The sequence below is a fragment of the Geotrypetes seraphini genome, chromosome 4 (assembly GCF_902459505.1).
Source record: "Geotrypetes seraphini chromosome 4, aGeoSer1.1, whole genome shotgun sequence".
Taxonomy (NCBI): Eukaryota; Metazoa; Chordata; class Amphibia; order Gymnophiona; family Dermophiidae; genus Geotrypetes; species Geotrypetes seraphini.
Genome location: NC_047087.1, coordinates 289,669,688 through 289,693,468, shown reverse-complemented (window position 1 = coordinate 289,693,468; position 23,781 = coordinate 289,669,688). Strand labels below are relative to the sequence as shown.

At 43.2% G+C, this 23,781-nt stretch overlaps 1 protein-coding gene across 1 annotated transcript in view; it reads left to right on the top strand.

Annotated features, from left to right (window-relative positions):
* Nucleotides 1-23,781, top strand: part of LOC117359760 (solute carrier family 2, facilitated glucose transporter member 5-like) — a 196,937-nt gene that overhangs the window by 60,867 nt on the left and 112,289 nt on the right. The window contains exons 4-5 of the mRNA XM_033942979.1: nt 7,996-8,156; nt 15,587-15,711. Coding sequence (XP_033798870.1) covers nt 7,996-8,156; nt 15,587-15,711 — 286 coding nt within the window. The remainder of the gene's footprint in view (nt 1-7,995; nt 8,157-15,586; nt 15,712-23,781) is intronic.

Genomic DNA, 23,781 nt, shown 5'->3' with positions numbered 1-23,781 from the left:
ATATAGGGAAAATGCTTGAGTACCTGATAGTAAACTGCTTAGATAACCTTGATAGGCAGTAAAGTATCTAAATAACTACTAAATAAATTAAATAAATAAATAAATAACTTAACATTGCCTCCTATCCCATGATTCTAATTTTCCCAGGATCCTCTAATGAGGAACTTTATCAAAAGCTTTCTTAGAAACATGATGGCAGATAAAAGCCAAATGGCCCATCTAGTTTGCCCATCCACAGTAACCATTATCTCTTCCACGCTTTCTTGAATTCAGACAGAGTCTGTCTCCACCACTTCTTCCTGGAGACTGTTAAACGTATCTACCACCCTTCTGTAAAAAGTATTTATTTAGATTACTCCGGAGCCTATCACCTCTTAACTACATCCTATGCCCTCTCATTCCAGAGCTTCCATTCAAATGAAAGAGACTTGACTCGTGCGCATTTATGCCACAAGGGAATTTAAACGTCTCTATCATATTTCCCCTCTCCCGCCTTTCCTCTAAAGTATTCATATTGAGATCTTTAAGTCTGTCCCCATATGCCTTATGACGAAGACCACACACCATTTTAGTAGCCTTCCTCTGGACCGACTCCATCCTTTTTATATCTTTTTGAAGGTGCAGCCTCCAGAATTGTACACGATATTCTAAATGAGGTCTCACCAGAGTCTTATACAGGGGCATCAATACCTCCTTTTTCCTACTGGCCATACCTCTCCCTAAGCAACCTAGCATCCTTCTAGCTTTCGCCGTCATCTTTTCAATCTGTTTGTCCACCTTAAGATCATCACATATAATCATACCCAAGCCCCGCTCTTTTATCAGGCACATAAGTTCTTCACCCCCTAAACTGTACCATTCCTTTGGGGTTTTGCAGTCCAGATGCATGACCTTACATTTTTTAGCATTAAATGTTAGTTGCGAAATTTCAGACCATTCTTCAAGCTTTGCTAGGTATTTTTTATGTTATTCACACCATTCGGGATGTCTATTATATTGCAAAGAGGCAAATCTTAAATGACAGCCCTTCAGCAATATTGCTTAATAAAAATGTTTAAACGAACAAGCCCAAGAAAAGAACCTTGAGGCACACAACTGGTAACATCCCTTTCCTCGAAGCAATCTCCATTAACCACTACCCACTGTCGTCTTCCACGTCAACCGACTCACCTTTATCCCTATCTTTATTCACACCTTCAAAGAAGTCAAGCAAATTGGTGAGGCAAGACCTCCCTTGGCTGAACCCATTAAATCATGCTTGTCTACGTGTTCCACAATTTTAGTTTTTATAATTATTTCCACTATTATGGCTGGAACTGAAGTCATGTTAGCCTTCCAGTACTCAAACAAAAGTTAACAACACCTCTTCAGATACTGTATGTTTTTTGATTAACCATTAAATTACATAATGCAAATTGTGTATATTGATGTGATGTTCATTAATCCATTTTTTTTTTTTTAATATGTTTATTAAAGGATCAATGCATACGAGAATATACAGAGTATGACCATACAATAGGGACATCATGTACAATAATCAAAGGTGCAGGCAAAGAATGAACAAACATGAATAAATCCACAACATATCAACTCCCATGCAGATCCAATTTTGAAATGAAACCCTCCCCTCCAACCCTTCCCCCCCACCCTGTGCACCCGGGATCTCTAACCAGCCGTAAAAGGAGCTCCAATAATCCAAATAGGTTCTAGATTTCCAGCTCGCTGCCCCCTGGCGATGCTGCCGTTCCCACCCAGCCATCAGAGACATATGAGCCCGCCACTGTTGCACTGTTGGCCGCGTTGTACCAATCCAGTGGCGAAGAATTAGTTTCTTTGTGATTCCTAAGGCCACTAAAAGAAAGCGCCGTCCAGGGTCGCTAACACCCGCTTCCACCAGGGGACCTGTGACACCCAACAGCAACGTCTTGTAAGACCAGTCTATAGATAGTCCTATAACGTTTTCCAGCTCCCGAAGCACAGAAATCCACAGGGGCCCTACATGTGAACATTCCAAAAAATGATGTACCAAGGTGTCCCTATGAGCCGGAGATCTGGGGCAGCAGTCATCAGGCCAGAGCCCCATCTTTCGTCCCTTACATCTCGTTTAATAGTAATAAGATGTTTTGCATGAATCTCTGTGTAAGTGAACTCCTTAATGTTTTTCCATGGTAAAGGCCATTTTTTTGGTATCAATAGTAACACAAGAATATGTTAAACAAAATAAGGATGCTGGTTGATGTGCAGCAGTACGTTGACACAGCTTATTAAATAAAACCCTAAATTGGAAATTATATAAAAGGAACCTTAAATGATATCTGCAGAAATTTACAAACCATAAGAGGAAAATGTCTCCACAGGACAGCCTGAGCTGACCTAAAGCCCCTCCCCCTCCTTTTTTTTTTTGTGAGAGTAAAAAATGTCACAAGTCAAATATCAGCAGATATATTCAGTCATTTGCAATTGAGGAATTTTATATTCTTAAGGTTATGTGTATTTAAATCCAGTTTACACTGAGATAACAAAAAGTCATTGTTTGTATTTGTGGTTTGAGTACATCAAATGGCCTACACCATGGATAAAGACATTTTTGTCTTTAAAATATGCTTTACTTGTCACAGAACTTAATCTCAGAATTTATGTTATGTTTCTTATCAGGTTTTCTTTTCTACCTTTACATTACATTAGTGATTTCTATTCCGCCCGTGCCTTGCGGTTCTAGGCGGATTACAAATTATAAGAGATCTGGACATTACCGAGAGAATTGCGTAACAAAGATTATCTAGAGAAATTACATAACAGTAATTCATGTACTTTACATGGTGTGGTAGAGGATTCAATTATAAGAATTACATATCAGAGAATCAAGTGATAACAGGATACAGTGGAGAATATCAGTATATACGGGTTACAGACGAGAAGTTAGCTAACAATGACGTAAGAAGTTTGTTGGATAGTGAAGTACGGTAGATGCTTATTTAGGAATCAGAATATTTTTGGAAGGAAAGGTTCTAGGAGTTGACTAATTACCTATTCAGTTCAAGGTTGGATTACATTACAAGAGGTTGCGGCAGTTACCCAGGAAGTTATAATGGACAGTTTGAGATGGACATTCAATAGAGTTGCTAGTACAGATAGATAAGTACAGTTATTAATACATTTAGGTCATAGTTACAAATACATAGTTACAAGTTCAAGTAGGTCATCTTTGGCTCATCGTTATGTCTCAACAGTTGCATTAGACAGTTTAGAAATGGGCTTTAACAATTAGCATTTCAGTTACTTCAGGGTTGGCTCCCTATCTTGGTACAGAAATGCTTTTAAAAGTTTTCTGAACCTGAGACTGAGTGGTAGTTGGTTCCAGCATTTTGCTAATTGATATTGGATGTATAAGATAATTTGCCTGGTAGACTTTATATTGTTGCACGCTGGGAATTTTAAGTAGAAAAGATTTCTGGTGGAATATATGTTAGGTAGTCAGGGAGCATTGCCTCTCATGATCAGTGATGCCTAATTTAAACTTACAAATCAAACAACCGGCTCTATTAATTTACAGACCTCCACTTAGTCAAAAGGACATAAGCATCAACTGAGGAGTCTTAAATAGTTTATCAGGTTTAAACTTTTTAGCTTACAGACCTCAGTGGTACCACCTGTATGCCACTAAACTTTTAGATCATACAGAGCATTGGCACCCCTAATCGTCATCGGCCTCTTATAATAACTTTTTAAATATTTTGAATGCTTAAATAAATATACTCATCTTATGCTACGCGGGTGGGGGTAGGCACTCCGACGTAGACCTACGTTTCGCCCCTAAGGGCTGTATCAAGGAAATCCCCCTGCAATACATAATATAAAGTATTAAATCTAGCTTTAGAAAAAAGTAGTAAAAATAGTACAAAACATTAATACTTGTTTAGCAGTTACCTTAGATCAAACAGCTCATGCTCCCCGCGCTATAGATTTAATCCACGAAACATGGCCGCGGCGTTCAAACATTTAAGTAGCCAAACCCTTTTTAGAACGTGATGACCTCACTCTTAGCTTTAAACACGCCCCCCTTTTTCAACATTATATCGGCCTCATATTAGTGTAGTCCATTCTATTTCGGCATTTAAACCCATAGGGGTCACGGAATTCAACAAGTAAATCCATTTTGACAGTGTTGAGGTGTTGGCTAATGCAACCGTTACACGTAGCATGATCGTTATGTCATCTGTATAGGTGAAATGTTATAATAATAATAATAATTTTATTCTTATATACCGCCATACTGAAAATGTTCTGCGCGGTTCACAACAAGGTGAGCTAATACATCGGATACACATAAAATACAAATTAAAATAATGGACTTAAAAACAGATAAAGACAGAAAGCATTTACAATATAATGCAGAAAATACCGACATGGCAGGGAAAGAAGTAATACATAGAACAGATAAAATACATCAAGTTGAATATAAGGAACTTGATTGAAAAAATGAAGCAGAATGCATTAAGTTACCAGCCTATCAAAGAGTTGAGTCTTTAACAATTGTCTAAAATCAAGATAGGAAGAGACCTCTAACATAATTTTTCCAAGCCATACATTCAATTTAGCGGCTCTCAAGGAACTTCTTATAACGACAAGATTTTACGGAGGGATATGAAAACAAGTGCACTCTACGTGTGGTCTCTTTGGCGTGACTCAAAGAAAAATGAGACACAAGATAACCTGCAAGATCTAGGTTGGCTGCCAAGGATTGCATTAGAAGGTTGAACACTGATGGTGAACATGGTGATCCTTGGGGGACCCTGCTGGGAGGGTGCCAGCTGTTAGAAAGTTCACCATCCTTAAGAACAGCATAGTGCGGAGTGGTTAGGAAGCCTTGAAACCAGGAGAGGACTGGGCCGCTAAATCCAAAATCACTGAGGATCTCGGACATTTGATCAACGCCTTCTAGGTTGAATGTGCTGTTTATGTCAAATTGGATTATGATTGTGCTGTGACCCTTGCTTAGTAGTATGTTACTAGTGCCATGACCACTGTCTCAGTGCTGTGATTTTTCCTGAATCGCAATTGTGAAGGGTGGAGGATATTGAAGTGTTGTAAATAGCATTTGAGTTGTTCTGTAACATATCCTTCCATCATTTTGATAAATAGGGGGATGGAAGCTACTGGCTGATAATTGGTCACATCAGAGCGACTGAGTTTTGGGTTCTTGGGAATGGGCGTTATAATAATTCCTCCTCCTGATTTGGATTAAAGGTCAGTTTTTAGGTGATAGTTGAGCCATTGGGTTATTTTTTGTATGGTTGTTGGGGTGACTACCGCATTTGCCGGCGTATAAGACGACTGGGCGTATAAGACGACCCCCCAACTTTTACAGTTAAAATATAGAGTTTGTTATATACTCGCCGTATAAGACTACCCCTTCTTCCGATTTGCGACCCCCCCCCCCCCCAAGCCGGCAAAAACAGCTTTGCACCGCAGGCCCAGCCGCCCAAGACGAGTCGGAGGCCCCTACCCGCCGCATCCTGCACGTGGGCAGACTCAGCACAAATGCTGCTGATGGCCCCAATCGACACGCTGACCTCCCCGCGCACGCTGACCATCTTCTCTCTGCCTGCACTTTCCCCGCGGCCCTCTTCGGCGACTCAGCAGGGGCAGCGATCAAGACAGGCTGCAAACGTCGGGACCTTCCCTCTCTGAGTCCCGCCTATTTTGTTTCAACTTCCTGTTTCCGCATAGTCGAGACTCACAGAGGGAATGACCGCCTGTCTTGATCGCCCGAGGCTGGGAGGAACAGAAGATTTCTGCAAACACCATTGGGGCAGAAAATTTAACGGGTCCATCTCGCCGGTCCTGTGTGGACCGGCAGGAATTTTCTGCGGACCGGCACCGGCGGTTGAAGAACAGTACCCGGCGTATAAGACGACCCCCGACTTTGGGGAGGATTTTAAGGTACTGAAAAGTCGTCTTATACGCCGGCAAATACGGTACTTTGATCAGGTAAGGTGGGCAGGTGTCAAGGCTGCAGTATGCTTTGGAGTAGAGCAGGGGTGTCCAACCTTTTGGCTTCCCTGGGCCGCATTGGCTGAAATTTTTTTCTGGGGCCGCACAAACGCTGCAGAAAGTCAGAGGAGGGGTCCGGCAAGACGGTAAACACCCTGGGGCAGCAGAGGAAAACACTGCATTGCCCTCGACCAGGGCCGCGCAAAATACTTCACGGGGCCGCAGGTTGGACACCCCTGGAATAGAGAATGACACGGGGACAGATTTTTCCCTGTCCTCATAGGACCTCAATTTCCCCATCCCATCCCTATGAGTTTTGTTGCTGTCCCTGTCCCTTTCCCATTCCTGTAAGCTCTGCCTTAACCGCACAAGCCTCGAACACTTATGATTTTAGAGTGTTTGAGGCTTGTGCAGATGAAGACAGAGCTTGCAGGAATGGGGAAGGGACAGGAAAAGATCTCATCAGGATTGGACTGGAAAATGAGTTCCCGCGGGGACAGGGAAAAATTTGTTCCTGTGTCCAGGGCAGGATTAACCAATAGGCCAAGTAGGCACGTGCCTAGGGCCCGAAATGGTCAGGGAGGCCCGATGAAGGAGAACATCAACATTGTTTTTTCCAAACGGCGATGGGCCCCTCCAGCATCAATCGGCAATGCAGCCCCCCCCCCACGATCGGCAATGTGGGCCCCCCTGCTCGGCAACATGGCCCCCCCCCCCATCGACGGAAAGTAAGACAAGCAAGCAACGTGGGTAAGAAAGGCAATGGGAACTGTAATTGTGCAAGCAGTGCTGCTTGCCCAAAGTTTTCCTCTGACGCAGCTTCCTGTTTCCGCCTGGGCGCATGGTGGCGTGGGGCGGGGCAGGGGAGCCCAGTGTACTTGTGTGCCTAGGGACCCTCGACGAATTAATCCTGCCCGTGTCATTCTCTACTTTGGCGTATTTTAGGAGAAGCCCTGCTTCTTTGACTGCTTCCTATGCAGTTAACATAGCAAAAATGTCTGAAATAATGTTTTCATATTCTAATTCAAGATGGATTAACTCCCAAATTAATTCCTAAACTAGCAACAGTGGATGAGAGCATTGTAAAAACATTGGCTGGTGTGTACATAGCAGTAAGTCATATCATAAGATTTCTATCACTGAAAAATCAACTGTGGTAGAGGGAGGGGAGGAGAAACCTGGTCTTAAATTCTTTCCTCTCATATCCTAAATGCATTCTTTTGAAATCTATAGCTATTTCTGGACAACCACTATTTCCATTAAACCATCTGTTGGTTTCAATAATAAGCTTTTTAAGACACATATAATTTTAAATAAAAAGGAACTTGACAATTATGTCAGCATTCTTCTTTTTATGAAATTTATAAATTTATAAAATTTATAAAAATATGGGGGCCATTGACAAAATACTGCAATGAATAAATAGTAGGATTTTTCTTCTTCTTTTCTTCTTTTAAATATCTTTTTTATGACACACATAGAGGGGGGGGTAATGAAAATAATTTCTACATAATATGTTATAATATATTATACAATATGTAATGTATGAATGAAAAGTAATAGAAGGGTGGAGGGAGGGAGAGGGGATAAAAAAAAATATTTAGAATATGATGTATTAGATATAAAAGTGATATTGTGTATTCATCAATTGTATTTTAATACTTTGTACACTTTATATAAAATTTGAAAATTAAAAATAAGATATGAAAAGTAATAGAAGGGAGGGGGGAGGGAGAGGGGGAAAAATACATTTAGAAAAATGATGTATTAGATATAAAAGTGATATTCTGTATTCATCAATTGTATTTTAATATGTTGTACACTTTCTGTAAAATTTGAAAATAAAAAATAATATATAAAAAAAAAAAAAAGAACTGTAGGATTATATCTGAGTATTTGCAAAAATGAAACAGGTTTTCAGTAGCATGAATTAGGTCATTTTTGGGTTTGTTCACCCTATAATCCAACCTGTAGCTCTTAAATGCCTGCATTTTGTTTCAGCATATAAAAGCATTCTATAATGCCACCTGGTTCTTTCGTTATCAGCAGTCACGGACTCTAAGTCCACTCGTGCCAGTCTACTCTCTGACTGCTTCTGTATTTGCCATCGGTGGGTTGATAGGATCTTTGATAGTTGGAAGTCTTGTGTCTCGATTTGGAAGGTAAGTGGAAAGCTATTTCATGGCTTTTGATCTACATTCTCTTTATCTGTACTAAAAGAATCATGGCTTAACAAGAGATAAGATATAGGCAGCATGTTGAGGATTAATCTACTGAAAAACTGGTAAAACTCTCCCTTTAAACCCGGTCCAAGGATGTCAGCAGCACTGAAATTTCCAAGATTAAATAAAGGGGTTTCAGTACGGGCTCAATTATCCCTGCGAATGACCAAAAAGCCCCGGGCAGGAATTCATAGGTGACAAGCACCAGACACGAAGGTCTAAATCAGTGGTTCTTAACCTTGTTGGAGGTACTGAACCCCACCAGTTTCATATGCGTGTTCACCAAACCCTTCTTTATTCCCTTAGTTTTGCCAGAGCTAGACTAGAATTACTCAACTTGGCATTGCAAATCATACAATTAGGACGCTGACTATGTGAATCCATATTGTACATATTCGTCCGATCACTTTCATATTTTGCTCGACATAGTTAGTAAGGGATTAAAATATTAAGATAGGTATCACACGACGTACCATCACAACAGTTACAATTCGACTACTGTGCGCATCAAATCCCCTGCAGCACAGATAGGCCAAGCGATGTTGCTTGATCACCTGCAGCCAATTATGGACAAGCGGGGCGTATCATTACGAATCATAAGCACTTCGGTCACGTTCAATCATCTGTCAGTTAAATCACAAATTTTGATCAGGAATTGATTGATGTATATAAGACGTTAGTTACAGATTGATAGATCAAGAAACCGAGTACACGATCAGTCTTGATCAAAATCACTGAATAACTGATAGATGATTGAACGTGACCGAAGCGCTATATGAGTTGGAGGTGTGTTTTGACCTCCGCCGAACCCGCGAGACTGACTCACCGAACCCCTGGGGTTCGGTCGAAACCAGGTTACGAACCACTGGTCTAAATAAACCCTGCCCAGTACATCATGATACCCTTATTTAGAACGTTTAATTAATAATATTAAATAAATATTTCTTTTTATCTTTTCACCTGTGGGACATACGTCATCACATTTTTCCCAGTGCGTTGCTGTGGGCGGGGTCCTTGGAGGTTTTTGAATATCCCGGACGCCATTGTGCCTTGCCTTCGGTTCCAGCGTGATTGTGCCGCTGGCAGCAGAGCGGGGCTTGTTAGACTTTCGCTCCCAGCTTCAGGACTAGATGATTTACCGTCTTTTTCTCAACTCTCCCTCCTGAAGAAGACAACGAAACGGGGCCTTGTCGAGTGGAGATATGGTGGTGACCAGTGTTCCCGCTAAGGTGCGCTGGCCTGCGCACGCGCACAAAATATTACATCGCAGCGCAAAGTTTCTCTTCACAGCGCACACACGCGTCGCAAAGGTAAGGGGAGGTAAGGTAAGGGGACGCATTGGGGGGATTGCACTTCCCCACAATTGCCATGCTTCGGTTCCTCTTCTTCCTTCCTTCCTCCCCCCCCCCCCACCCCCCCGCGGGACCCTGCGGCACCATCAACTCTTACTCCCTCTAATGTCGGCCCTGCAGCTCCAGACTTCCTCGCACCTTCTCCCCTCCCCCTTTGGATCGCTATTATTTTAAATGTTATAGCCGCGGAGCTGTATCCATCAGTGGAGATGTCTAACCTCGGCCTGCCCCGGAACTCTTACTGCAACAGTGACTTCCTGTTCCTGCCTAGACGGGCGGCTGCTGCAGTAAGAGTTCCGGGGCAGGCCGAGGTTAGACATCTCCACTGATGGATACAGCTCCGCGGCTATAACATTTAAAATAATAGCGATCCAAAGGGGGAGGGGAGAAGGTGCGAGGAAGTCTGGAGCTGCAGGGCCGACATTAGAGGGAGTAAGAGTTGATGGTGCCGCAGGGTCCCGCGGGGGGGGGGGAGGAAGGAAGGAAGAAGAGGAACCGAAGCATGGCAATTGTGGGGAAGTGCAGAGCTGCAGGGAAGAGTGTTGCGGTACCCAGCTGGAGGGAGAAGGAAGATGAGGGAGGGAATTAAAGGATATGCCAGGGCTTGGAGCGTAGGAGGAAGGTATGCCAGTCTAAGGGAAAAGGAAGGGGGAGATGTGAGAGCATGGAGGGGGAGCGAAAGATGGAAGAAAAGGAAAGGAGAGAGATGCCAGAGAATCAGGGAAGGGGAGATACCAGACGATGAGGAGAGGTGTGGGAGAGGGAAGGCGAGGAGAGAGATGCCAGACCAATGGGGTGAAAGGAGAGATGGAAGGGGGAGGCATACAGTTTCTGGAAGGGGCATAGAAGGAGAGAAGATGCCATATAGGGGAAGAGAGACGGCAGACAGTGAATGGAAGGAAGAGAGTTACAAGAAGATGAGGAAAGGAGAAACCACAGAAGACAAAGGTAGAAAAAAATTTCTATTTATTTATTGCTTTAGGAGACATGTGTCACTGTTTCTGTGAAGCATTGTATGCAGAGTCCAGCTTCTTGCTGGTTCAATTTAACCTTTGTCTATGTATTTTTATTTTATCCCCCCTTTTACAAAACTGTGAAGCGTTTTTAGCACCAGCCTTGGTGGTAGCAGCTCTGATGCTCAGAATTTTATGAGCATCAGAGCTGTTACCTCCGTAGCTAAAATCCACACTACAGTTTTGTAAAAGAGGGAGGGGTTAGTTTGTGATTACATATTCCTTACTAGGCGAAGGTATTTTCTGTGTTCTGTGTGTTCGAAAGACATGGTTTTCTGTTAGGATTGACGGTGTAGGATTGATCTGTGCTGGTCTGGCTTGTTTAGTTTTACAATGGGTGTATTGATGTACTGCTCACTGCAATATGTAAGATGCTGCCTTTTCCTAGGTACTCATGTGTGACGTGTGGTTTGTTACTAAAAATCATGTTTTTCTTACAGATGGGGGGGGGGTGCCAAAAAATGATGGGCCCCGGATGTTACATATGCTAGGTACGCCACTGTATGTAAAGATACCAGAAAGCTGGCGTAGCAAAAACTTCTAAGTTTTGAGTATTTAACCCTCCCACAATCTCACGGGCACTCGTTTCAAGTTTATGAGATTTTGATTTAAACGCAATATCAAATATTTTCAATGCGTATAACAAAAATAAATTTGGGGAAATAAATAAAACCATTTGAACCAGTGTTCCCGCTAAGCTGCGCTGGCGTGCGCTGGCGCACAAAATATTACATCGCAGCGCACACGTTTCTCGTCACAGCGCACGATCGGAAGAGGCGTACGGCAGATGGCAGGGCGGCGAGAGGAGAATCGGGCGAGTTGGCTCATAACTTGCTGGCGCCCGATATTTTTGGCTCACGGTGAAAAAAGTTTGCTCACAACACCCGCCCGCTTAGAGGGAACACTGGTGGTGACATGAATTTGAATCTATGAAATCGAAGATCCAGCTAAGTGTGTTAATTGACTGATTAACTGATGCTAATTTGGAGTGTTTTTCATATTTTTGCTATTTACTCTTTATGAATTGATGAATGGAGACATAATGGTGATATGATACGAATTGAACTTTGAACTTTTTGAATCTATGAATTTATGAACTTTTGAAGCTACCATTTTATATATTTATGAAATTATTTCACTGATCTTTGATGTTTTTTTTTAATATTGATTTTTGTGGGGGTTTTCAAATACTTCTTTCCCTCCTTTTATTCCCTGATTGGATGCACGTTTGCACTTTATATTTATTTAATATTTTTTAATTAAACGTTCTAAATAAGGGTATCATGATGTACTGGGCAGGGTTTATTTAGACCTTCGGGTCTGGTGTTTGGTCACCTATGAATTCCTGCCCGGGGCTTTATGGTCATTCGCAGGGATAATTGTGCCCGTACTGAAACCCCTTTATTTAATCTTGGAAATTTCAGTGCTGCTGACATCCTTGGACCGGGTTTAAAGGGAGAGTTTTACCAATTTTTCAGTAGAAGTTCTTAGAGTATTGGTATTTTTTGGTTCTTTTGAGGATTAATCTAGACATTGTAAATCATACCTGTGTTCAGTGGTTTCTATGTATAATCTTTGGGGGTTCATTTTCAAAAAAGCTAGATGTCCAAAAGATGGCACTTGGATGTCTTACTAGTCAAAACGCCCAGTCCAGTTAGCTTAGCGGGGCTTAAAAAAAGGCTTAGATAATTTCCTAAAAGAGAAGTCCATAGGCCATTATTGAGATGGCTTGGGGAAATCCACTGCTTATTCCTAGGATAAGCAGCTTAAAATCTGTTTCACTACTTGGGATCTAGCTAAGTACTTGGGACCTGGGTTAGCTACTGTTGAAAATGGGATACTGGGATTGATGGACCTTTGGTCTGTCCCAGTATGGCGATTCTTATGATTTTAAGGGCATTTTTGAAACTGACTTTCTAGACATCTTTCTGGTTGTTTTGTCTACACTGCATCTAAGTCTTAAGAGGACATGTTAGAGGCATGTTTTGGGTGGAATTAAGGTGGGCTTAGCACTTGGACGTTTTTTTAGCAATAATCAAACATTTTACAAAACGTCTAGGGCACAGTTTGGATGTTTTGGGTTAGACCTGTGTTTAAAACAAATAAGGGCTAAAAGGGTACCAAAACTGACCAGATGACCACTGGAGGGATGAAAATATGGCTCCCATACACTCCCCCAGTGGTCACTGACCCCCTCCCACCCCACAAATATCTGCACGAAACAGTACATATTTGTCTGTATGACAGCTGCGGATACTTTGGCCTGTCCTAATAGAGCTGCAAACAGGTCTCTGGAGTAGGGTTACCAGACGTCTGGATTTCCCCAGAACGAGACGGAACTGGTCCAATATGGATGTTTCCAAAAGACTTGAAGAACATATCTAACAGGCTAACTTGATTGTGTCTATCTTCAATATTAGCTGTTCCCATCGATAGAACAAAATAAACTACTGTCTTTTTCTAAACAGTAGATTTACATGCAGGAAGAGACAGGCATATCATAATCGTGGGTGATCAGATCATTGGACCTCTTATAATTTCCATATTAGTTCAGGTCCGCATCCTGCCTCCAAATTTTAATCACCTATGCCTGTCCCGTCCTACCTGCCTCAACCATTTTGCGTAAAAAAAACCTACAGAACTACATCTGCAGGTGTGTGCTTCATGAGCTGTATTGTATAATAATGACAAAAAAAAAATCAAAAAACCACTAATCACAAAAGTAGTAAATATAAACCCTCAAATCATGTGTGAAGAGGGAAAGCAACACTTATCTCAAACGGTATAACCCATGAACCAGCGCTGGTTGAGAATGTACAACTCCCAACGCTCTTCTGAGCATGTAGTTACAGCAGTTAGAATATCTGGGATTAAAAAAAGGGTTTGGACAAGTTCCCGGAGGAAAAGTTCATAACCTGCTATTGAGATTGACATAGGGGAAGCCAGTGCTTGCCCTGCGATTGGTAGCATGGAATGTTGCTAATATTTGGGTTTCTGCCAGGTACTTGTAACCTGTAATACATGATACTGGGCTAGATGGACCATTGGTCTGACCCAGAATGGCTATTCTTATTTTATCTAGCTCATGCCTTTTTTCAATTGAAGTTTAACGTGAGCTATATTGAGGTATAGGAGGTATTTTCCTGTCCCCAGAGGGCTTACAATCTGTATTTGAGGTAATGGAGGGTTAAGTGACTTGTCTGAGGACAGAAGGAGCAATAGAGGGATGATGATTAATCCGGCTTCCCTGGTTCTCAGCTTGCTGCTCTAAGTATTAGCCTACTCCTCCACACAACTTTCAATTCTTATTAAAGATTTGTAGACATCCTTGCTTTCTTTACTTTTGAGGTTTAAGCCGGGCTGTTCATGCAGTGCTCAAAGTAAGCTTCGCTTAAATTAGCGCTAACCTGCCTCGTCGCTGCGCTCAACGGAGCTTCCCCGTTTCGCTACCAAATCATCCTCAGGAGCAAGCCACACTCTTCGGCTGGACAAACCCAATTCTTAAGCACAACGTTAATTTAGGCCCGGCTTAAACTTCAAAAGTAAAGAAAGCAAGGATGTTAACGACAACTCGGTTCAAAGCTAAGTCAAACCTTTAAAAAGAATTGACCATCGAGAAGAAAACGACAAATATTCAAAAATAAGAAGACGAGGGAGGTTTTTGTGACGAATGATAGCTCGAGCAGTGTAGACAGGTCAGAGTGATCGACAGGCCTGTGTCCAAGAGCACTTGAAATCTTTTCCTCCCTTGTTAAAAATAGTTAGTCAGACATAGGCATTAAAGCAGCAGGTGTGTGCAGCGGTTTGAGCAGCACTTTGTCTCCATATAGCTGGCAGTAGAGCAACGGCAGGAGGGTGTCATGCGGGTGCTGCGAGGTGTCCCATGTAGGTAAAAATTCTGCTACTGCTGCACAGGGAAGTGGAGGGGGAGAGGGAAAGGGAGCTGCTTTGGGGGGGAGGAGTGTGCTGGGGCAGGCAATCTTGCTTTGCTCAGGGGGGGGGGGGGGAGACATAAGGGGGCCACGGAGAGACAAGCAGGTATGGCACAACAGAGAGAGATAGGCAGGCAGGGGGCCAGGGAGAGAGACAGGCAGAAAGAAAGAAAGACAGAAAGACAAGGGGCCAGGGAGAGACACAGACAGAAAGAATGACAAACAGACAGGGGGCCAGAGAGACAGACAGCCAGTGGCCAAAGAGAGAGAGACAGAAAGAAAGACAAACAGACAAAAAGCAGCCAAGGAGAGAGAGACAGAAAGAAAGCCATACAGACAGAAAGCAAGGAGAGAGAGAGAGAGAGAGACAGAAAGAAAGACAGATAGACAGACAGAAAGCGGCCAAGGAGAGAGAGACAGAAAGAAAGACAGATAGACAGACAGAAAGCGGCCAAGGAAAGAGAGAGAGAGAAAGAGACAGAAAGAAAGACCTACAGACAGACAGCAGCCAAGGAGAGAGTAGATACAGTTTGTTAGTAGATACAGTTGCTACACATAGTTTTCTTTTGTCTTTCACGCCAGTAGTCCGCCTAAAATTGGAGTTGAGTTACCAGTATGAAACAAGTTGTAGATTTCGACCCTATTTGCAAGTAAAGCTCAAAGCCAAGAGATTGGCTTATACAACTCGGAAACTGTTTGAGTACTACTGCTAAAACAACAGGCATGATCCAGCCCAGAGGTGGCTGCATTCAAAACAAAAAGTGTCACTGGGGGGGGGAAGCAACTTTTATTCATTTAACGTTCCATTAGCCTCAAGCTGAGAAAGCTCAAGCGCTTCCAAATTCTGCGTCTGTGGCACAGTGACAGAAAGAGCTACTGCTGTATTAGCAGAGTGCTTTCTCCTCTTAAACTGATTGACGTCTCGTGTGATGCTGACAAGTGGCAGTAAATCCTTCAAAGGTTATAGCACCATAATACAAAACAGCCATTCATCCTGTTTAAGGTTGAATGAACGGGGCAGAGCGCTTCACTTTTTTTTGCTGGTTAGTATAACTCTGTCTGTTGTTTTACAGGAAGGGTACAATTGTGAGGAGTGCACTACTGGTTTTCATAGCGGGTGGCTTAATGGGACTCAGTCGCCTTCTTCAGTCTTCGGAGATGATCACCATTGGAAGGTTGATCACGGGGCTTCACTCTGGTAGGATTCCCCCAGCGTTTTGGAAGACATTTCAACTGAACCCTTGTACATGGTGCCCTGCTAAATTCCTGCCCCTCGCAGATCATATTTCGTAGATATTAATCTTGTGTCAATTCTTTGAATGCTGTAAAGAAGACAGTTCAACTTGGTTCTCCTAAACTAGTCACCGTGAGGTTGACATTCAAAAGGATTCATGAGGTTAACTAAATTTGGCCATGATCTGGATAACTTTGGGCCATTCCTTGGCACGCCTTGAGGCCCACACCACTTTTGCCGTGTAAATTTTGGTGCCATCCGTGGTCAGAAATGATCCGTTCAGAGGGGCAGGAATTTGAAAGCAAAAGATTTATTCGTGTAACCGGAAGGTTAAGAAATAGACAAACACAAATTAACTAACTAACCCCCCCTCCCCTTTTACGAAGCCACGTTAGGCTATTTTATCACCAGCCGTGGCGGTATTAACTCCAGTGCTAATAGGAATTCTATGAGTATCGGAGCTAATACCTCTGTGGCCGGCGATAAAAAAGCCTAACGCGGCTTTAGCTAACTAACTAGAATCAGCCTGTGTGAACAGAGGGTGGTGATGACAGAGGTAACCCAGATCATGAACTTCCGAATTAACCACATAAATCTTTCCTTTTCAAAATTTGGGGTTGGTCACCACTCAACTTTTGATAACTTTGTAAGGAGCTCTCTAAAATTAGGCAGCACAAATGTGTGTAAATGATGGTATTTAGTTATTTTGGAGCAAATTCTATAGTGTGCCCACATCGGAATGCCTAGCCCAGGGGTCTCAAAGTCCCTCCCTGAGGGCCGCCATCCAGTCGGGTTTTCAGGATTTCCCCAATGAATACGCAGGAGATCTATGCGCAATGCACTGCTTTCAATGCTTATTCATTGGGGAAATCCTGAAAACCCGACTGGATGGCGGCCCTCAGGGAGGGACTTTGAGATCCCTGGCCTAGCCGATGTAGGAGCCTGGCTTGCTTAATAGTCTTAATCAGCACTTAACTCATAATTGACGTTAATTGCAGTTAATCGAATGTTAGGTATTCTACTTGGTAGGCACGATTCTATGAAAGTTAGGAACCTTGTCCAAAGCACCTATCTAAAAGGTGACGGGACTAAATCGCGCGAGACAACGGCGCGCCGACAACTGAGCGCAAGGTTGACAGCGCGCCGAAGAAAAGCACTATTTTAAAGGGCTCTGACAGGGGGTGGGGGGGGAACCCCCCCACTTTACTTAACAGACATTGCACTGGCGTTGTGGGGGGTTTGGGGGGTTGTAACCCCCCACATTATACTTAAAACTGAACTTTTTCCCTAAAAAACAGGCAAAAAGTTTGGTTTCAAGTATAATGAGGGGGGTTACAACCCCCCAAACCCCCCACAATGCCAGCGCGATGTCTGTTAAGTAAAATAGGGGGGTTCCCCACCAACACCCCCCGTCGGAACCCTTTAAAATAGTGCTTTTCTTCGGTGCGCCGTCAACCTTGCGCTCAGTTGTCTGCGCTCAGTTGTCGGCGCGCTGTTGTCTCGCGCGATTTTGTCTATGAACCGTGAGCATGGTTAGAGGGCAGATCATGGACAGTGGCATAGTGGTTAAAACCCACGCTGCTCCATGTGACTCTGGGCAAGTCACTTAGGCCCAAATTCTAGTAATCCTCATTTCTCCCCCTTCCTCAATTTCTCCCCTCCGCCTCTTCTATTTAACGCCCCCAAAAATGTAACTCCCCTACATCTACTGTGTAAGCGCCCCCTAAATTATAACTTCCTGGAAATGTCCAGCTATCTTATACTGTGATCCGCTTAGAACTGCAAGGTACAGGCGGAATAGAAGTCACCGATGTAACGTAATGTAATGTTAGGCACCTATTTCGGAGGTGCCCAACTAGATAGGCACCTATCTAAATTGATTAACAAGCTCAACGAAGTTTTTTACTCAGCAATAATTGAAACTTAGGCGCCTATCAAGAAAGAGCGATTCCAGAATAAGGCGCCTCTAAAAATTTAGGCGGCCTTCAAAGAAATAAGGTGCTATGCGCAATTAGGCATGGGCGCGGCTATGTGTTAGGCGCCTTGTTGAAGAACTGCTGTGCTGAAGCGTGCTGAAGCGCTCACACAGGCGCCTAACTTTTAGTTGTGCCGAGAGCTGGCCTATTTGTTGGGCGCCTGCAAAATGGGCGCCGCTCAGCGTGATTCATTAAACAGCGCCCAATTTTACTTGAATCGCGCTGAACGGTGCCTAATTTGGCGCCTAACTTTTAGGCGCTTCTTATGGAATTTGCCCTTTAATCAATACTGCTAACGGACGTATTCAAATACAAATCTTCCACATAACATACATTTAGAAGAAGAGAAGAACTAATACATATATGCACACACCATTAATAATTTATTAATCAACCTTACTTTTTTCATAAATATTATAAATATACTAGTTGTTTAGCCCGTTACATTAACGGGTGCTAGCAGCCCTTCTCCCTTATTTTTACCTCCTCCCTGTCCAGCAACACCTCCCCCCCTTTCCCCGCTCCCCCCATAGAGCAGTAGCCCTTCTCCTTTTATCTCCCCCTGTCCAGCAGTACCCCTCCCATTCCCTCCTCCCCCTGTCCAGCAGTAGCCCCAGGAAAAGAGTGAGGATCACAGGACCAAAGCTTTTACTCCAATCCTCTTGATGCCTGACATCCAAGTAGGGGAAATCCACTCTCCCCACCTCCTTGCTCCTGCTGCACTTCCTCCTCGGCTATACACACACGCACACACACACTTACATACAGCTCTCCGGCTCCTCCTCCACCTTCCACTTCTTCGGCGGGGGCCAACGTTTTCTCTATTTTGTTTTCTTTTCGCGTGTTCCTCCATCACAGAAAAACAGCACTACCGGCCAACTTAGTCCCTTGCCGCCGTTCCTCTTCTCTTCCCGCCCCGCGGTCCCAACAAACGTCCTTACTCCAGCAAGGGCCGCAGCACTTTAAACATGCTGCTTGGCGGCCTGCTACTGCCCTGATTTGCTCTGCCCGTGTCGGGCAGAGCAAATCAGGGCAGTAGCAGGCCGCCAAGCAGCGTGTTTAGAGTGCTGCAGCCCCTGCTGGAGTAAGGACGTTTGTTGGGACCGCGAAGGTAGGGTCGGATGGGAGGCTGAACAGGGGTTCGGGTGAGCCGGGGAGAGGAACGAAGACGACGCCGACGACCGGAGAGAGAGAGAGAGCCGCTGCAGCGTCTCTGAAATTGAAAAAAACTTCGGTCTTGACTTTTTTTTTTTTTTTTTTTTAGTTGAAAGACGCGGCGGTGGCTCCTCTCATGATCCAACGCAGGCGGGGATCGTGAGAGGAGCCACCGCCGCGTCTTTCAAAGAACCGTAAGCCGCGCATGCGCACTTCCTATGTTTCGCTACAGCTCACAGAAAAGCGGCGCACACTTAGGAACTGCGCATGCGCGGCTTACCATTTTATTATATTAGATTGAATATACCACCTTCTGACTTATAACAAGCACCTATTTCAACAGATAACCCAGGCAAATGCCCTTGTTGCCCCGAAAACTGGATAATCAGTTCCACATTGTCCAGTGTTTTAGTTAAAATGTCATTGCCAAACTGGTGCTTCATGGATTAAACTCCTGCTTTCATGATAAGATCTTGTTCTCTCTTGAATAACAACTGGCAAAATGTTCAAGCCAGCCCAATACAATCTTGCGTTTCGCCACACAGGCGTCCTCAGGAGCTGAAGCCACTTCAGGTTTTCAATGTATTTTTCTCTCTATAATCACATGTGTTAATCATACAGCAACTGCAGCTTAGGCTCAAAAACCATGTCTCCCCTCTGGAAGGGTGTGGCAAAACGCAAGATTGTGTTGGGCTGGCTTGAACATTTTGCCAGTTGTTATTCAAGAGAGAACAAGATCTTATCATGAAAGCAGGAGTTTAATCCATGAAGCACCAGTTTGGCAAGGACATTTTAACTAAAACACTGGACAATGTGGAACTGATTATCCAGGGTTTCGGGGCAACAAGGGCATTTGCCTGGGTTGTCTGTTGAAATAGGTGTTTGTTATAAGTCAGAGGGTGGTATATTCAATATATTTATAATATTTATGAAAAAAACGTAAGGTTGATTAATAAATTATTAATGTGTGCATATATGCATTAGTTCTTCTCTTCTTCTAAATGTATATTATGTGGTTAAACAAAAAAAATAGGGGAAGATTTGAATTTGAATGCGTCCGTTAGCAGTATTGATTGGGATTCCATGCATATCTAATATAATAAAATGGTAGGACGCGCATGCGCACTAAAAAAATCGTGTTCCCTGATCCCGTCACGGAAACACGAGTGCGCATGCATGCCTTCTACGTCACCACAGCTCTCCACCTCGCGCCACTGCAGGCCCCACACTCGCAACTCACACATCTGCTGCAGCCTAGCAACTCCGACCACAACCTTCCCCCCTCAACCGCCTATGCCGGCTCAGGCTCCCGCCGCAGTGGAGGGACGAAAAAGCCTATGACCCCCATCTTCAAGGTTTGTCTCCAGCGCCTCTTATTTGCTCTCTGCTCACCTCTCTTCCGTTGATTCCGAGAGAGCCGCAGTGCGACCGTGTGGAAGGAGGGTGGGGGGAGCGAATGGTACGGCCGGATGGTAAGGGAAGCACTTTAGTCCATGGGTGGCGAAGGGAGCGACACTCCGCGGTTTGACCGGGCAGGTTGGTTGGTATGTACGGGAGGGGTGGGGGAGGACCGACCATGGACTTCTGCTAACGGAGCTGGACCCCGCCTGTCGGCAGCGGATCGACCACATGGCGAACGGCAGACAGAGGTGAGGATGGATTGATGGGACATGCTGGACTGTTGGGGGGGGATAGACAGAGGGGAGATTCTGCTTTGGTGGGGGTTGGGGAAAGGAAGGGAGGCCTACTGCTAGACAGGGGGAGCAAGAAGAGGTGCTGATGGATGGGGGGGAAAAGGAAGGGAGGCGTACTGCTGGACAGGGGGAGTAGGAAGAGGTGATGATGGACAGGGGGGAGGTAAACAAGGGAGAAGGGCTGCTGCTGGATAAGGGGAGGTAAAAGGAAGGGAGAATGGACAGGGGGAGCACACAAGGGGTGGTGATGGACAGCCAAAACAAAGAAAGACAGAAATACAGAAAGCGGCTAAGGAGACAGAGAGAGAAAAAAATAAAGACAGACACACACATACATTCTAGCACCTGTTAATGTAACGGGCTATAAGACTAGTTTGTTAATAATAATAATAACAGTTTATATACCGCAGTACCGTGAAGTTCTATGCGGTTTACAAAAGATTAAATGAAGGTACAAATTGGTTGAGCTTAAGAGAGGTCAAGAAAACCATTATTGAGGAGAAAGAGATGTACGGGTCAGTTGTCTAGATACTTCAGGAACAGGTGTGTTTTTAGACGCTTCCTGAATACCTCATAAGTAGCGGGCGAGAGCAGTTGTTCTACCCCATAATGCTGCTTGATGTGAGAGAAGGTGTTCATGGTGTTTTTTCAGTTTATAACCTCTAACTGGAGGGGAAACGAAGTTCGAATGTGCGCTTCTCTTGTGTCTGTTGGCTAAAAAGGAGAAAAGGTACTGCAGTTGTCTCTGCACATACAAAGATTATAACACCCAATCAAATTTTCTCGAACCAAAAGGAGTGTAGGCAGACAAGCGTATTTCCAGGTTGATGAGGAAGCTGGAAATCACTTTTGGCAAGAAAAATGGAACTGTGCAAAAGGTCACACCTGAATCTACCCTATCCTTCCCGTGCCTGACTATTATCTCAATTTGTTTCATGCGTCTCCAAGTTGTACCTTGGATAACAGTCAACCCTTGGGGGCTGGGGAGTATACTGTATCTATTAGGGATATCCTGAAAATCTGTCTGGCTGGAGGTGCCTCAGGACAGGGTTGAAGACCACTGTTTTAAGCAATAGCAAGGCATATGTCATTAGTCAAGTTGTAAAGTACTGGAGCATCCGTTTGGAAGCTGTTAAACACTATTTCTCTATATACTTTGCATGTGATGATGAAATCTGTATGGTCTAAAAGAAACTATACTGTAACATCGGATCACTGTTGCTGGATTTTATCTCTGCTCATGGGGGTTTTCCCCTTCCCTTGTGGTAGGCTTAGGAGCAATGTTAGGAAATTCCTTTTCACAGAGAGGGTTGTTGATGTCTGGAATGCCGTCCCGAGAGAGGTGGTGGAGATGAAAACTGTGACGGAATTTTGAAAAAGCATGGGATGAACACAGAGGATCTCCAATTAGAAAATGAATGGTATTATTGATTGGAGAATTAAGGCTGCCACTGGGCAAACTTGCAAGGTGTATGTTCCATATATGGCAATTTGGTTTAGGATGAGCTGGGGAGGGAATCGATGGGAACTCCAGTAATTCAAAACATGAGCACATTGCTGGGCAGACTTTACAGTTGGTATCCTGCAAACGACGAGACGGTTGGGTAGACTGGAGTGAGCTTTGATGGCAACTTTGGTAGTTTGAACCTAAGGCAAACAAAAAAATTCACGGAATAGTTCCACAGTAGAAAAGGGGCAACCAAGAAACAAAACAACACTGTGGAGACAATGATCTTTTTTTAAAAAATAATTTATTATTTTATTTAATTACAATAGTGTAATACATTTGATAGATAGTAACAATATATTACAAAGAATACACTATCTCAAACAATAATATTACAGAATCATAGCTATACCTAACCCCTTTCCATCAATTGTTAATATTGACAATATTGAACATTTTAAATATGAAGAACTAATATCCATATATATTTTTATCATACCCTACCCCACCCCCTCATCCCAACCCTGATGTGTAATGAGAAAAAATAAATAAATAAAAAAATCTGAAGGTATTATATAACCTTTTAATGTGAATCAGCAAATAAAGCCAATGGACTCCATATTTTGTTGAATAAAACCCTAAACCCTAAACATTCTGTGTTAATTTTCTCATATCTACACGTATTACATACATTTGTCCACCAAAATGTATAATTTAACCTGTCATGATTTTTCCAGTTTGTTGTGATCATTTGAACCGCAATTCCAGTTAAAATCAAGAAAAGACGACTTTTAAATTTATCAAGGGGAGGTTTAATATGTAAAATAGTACCACAAATTATTGCTTCATATGTTTAACGGAACATCTAATTCTAAGACTATATTTATTTGTCCCCAAATTGACTTCCAAAAAACAAATATCAGCGGACAAAAAAATAACAGATGATCTAACAATGATCTTGATAAACAGTGTATAGTATAAAAGTCTTCACAAGTAAAAGTGCTGCATATATGGTACACAGTATCAGATCTGTGGTATGAATTATGTCATTCTAAATATATATGCCCCTAAAATTGATTCCTCTGACTTTTTTTCAAGGAAGTGATTTTAACCTGGTTCAGGACAGACTTATAGGCATTTCAACACACTTTACAAATACTCCTAATCTAATCCATAAATCCTTGAACTAAAAATTTTGGGGGGGACTGTCAAGAATTTCACATATAATTGATTCATCTGACATCTCATATACCTCTGACAACAGTATTCCACAACAATTTCAAGATTTCTATCAAAAATTAGAGATGAACTTTTCACCCTCAAATTTCACATATAAGAAGACTCCAAAGTCTTAATTAGGTCAACCTTGGTTGTCGAGAGTGTTGATGAGAGTGTCTATGTGAAAATGACCCAAACTCTTTGAATGCTTATGGGGCTGAATTCAGTATACAAGTCCCATTCCCTTTCCCCTAAATATGTGCTTATTGCAAGAATTGAATTTGGACCCTCTGAAGTCTGAACCTATTTGATTTTTCCATTATTTAGGCCATATATTTTTAGCAATTTCTTTCCAATTAAACAGACCATTCTTTCCTTAAGTATAACATAGAAACATAGAAAACGATGGCAGAAAAGGGCCACGGCCCATCTAGTCTGCCCACACCAATGACCCACCCTCTAACTACCCACCCTATAACGACGCCCACACCAATGACCCACCCTCTAACTACGCCCATGAAGTGATCCCACATGCCAATCCCAT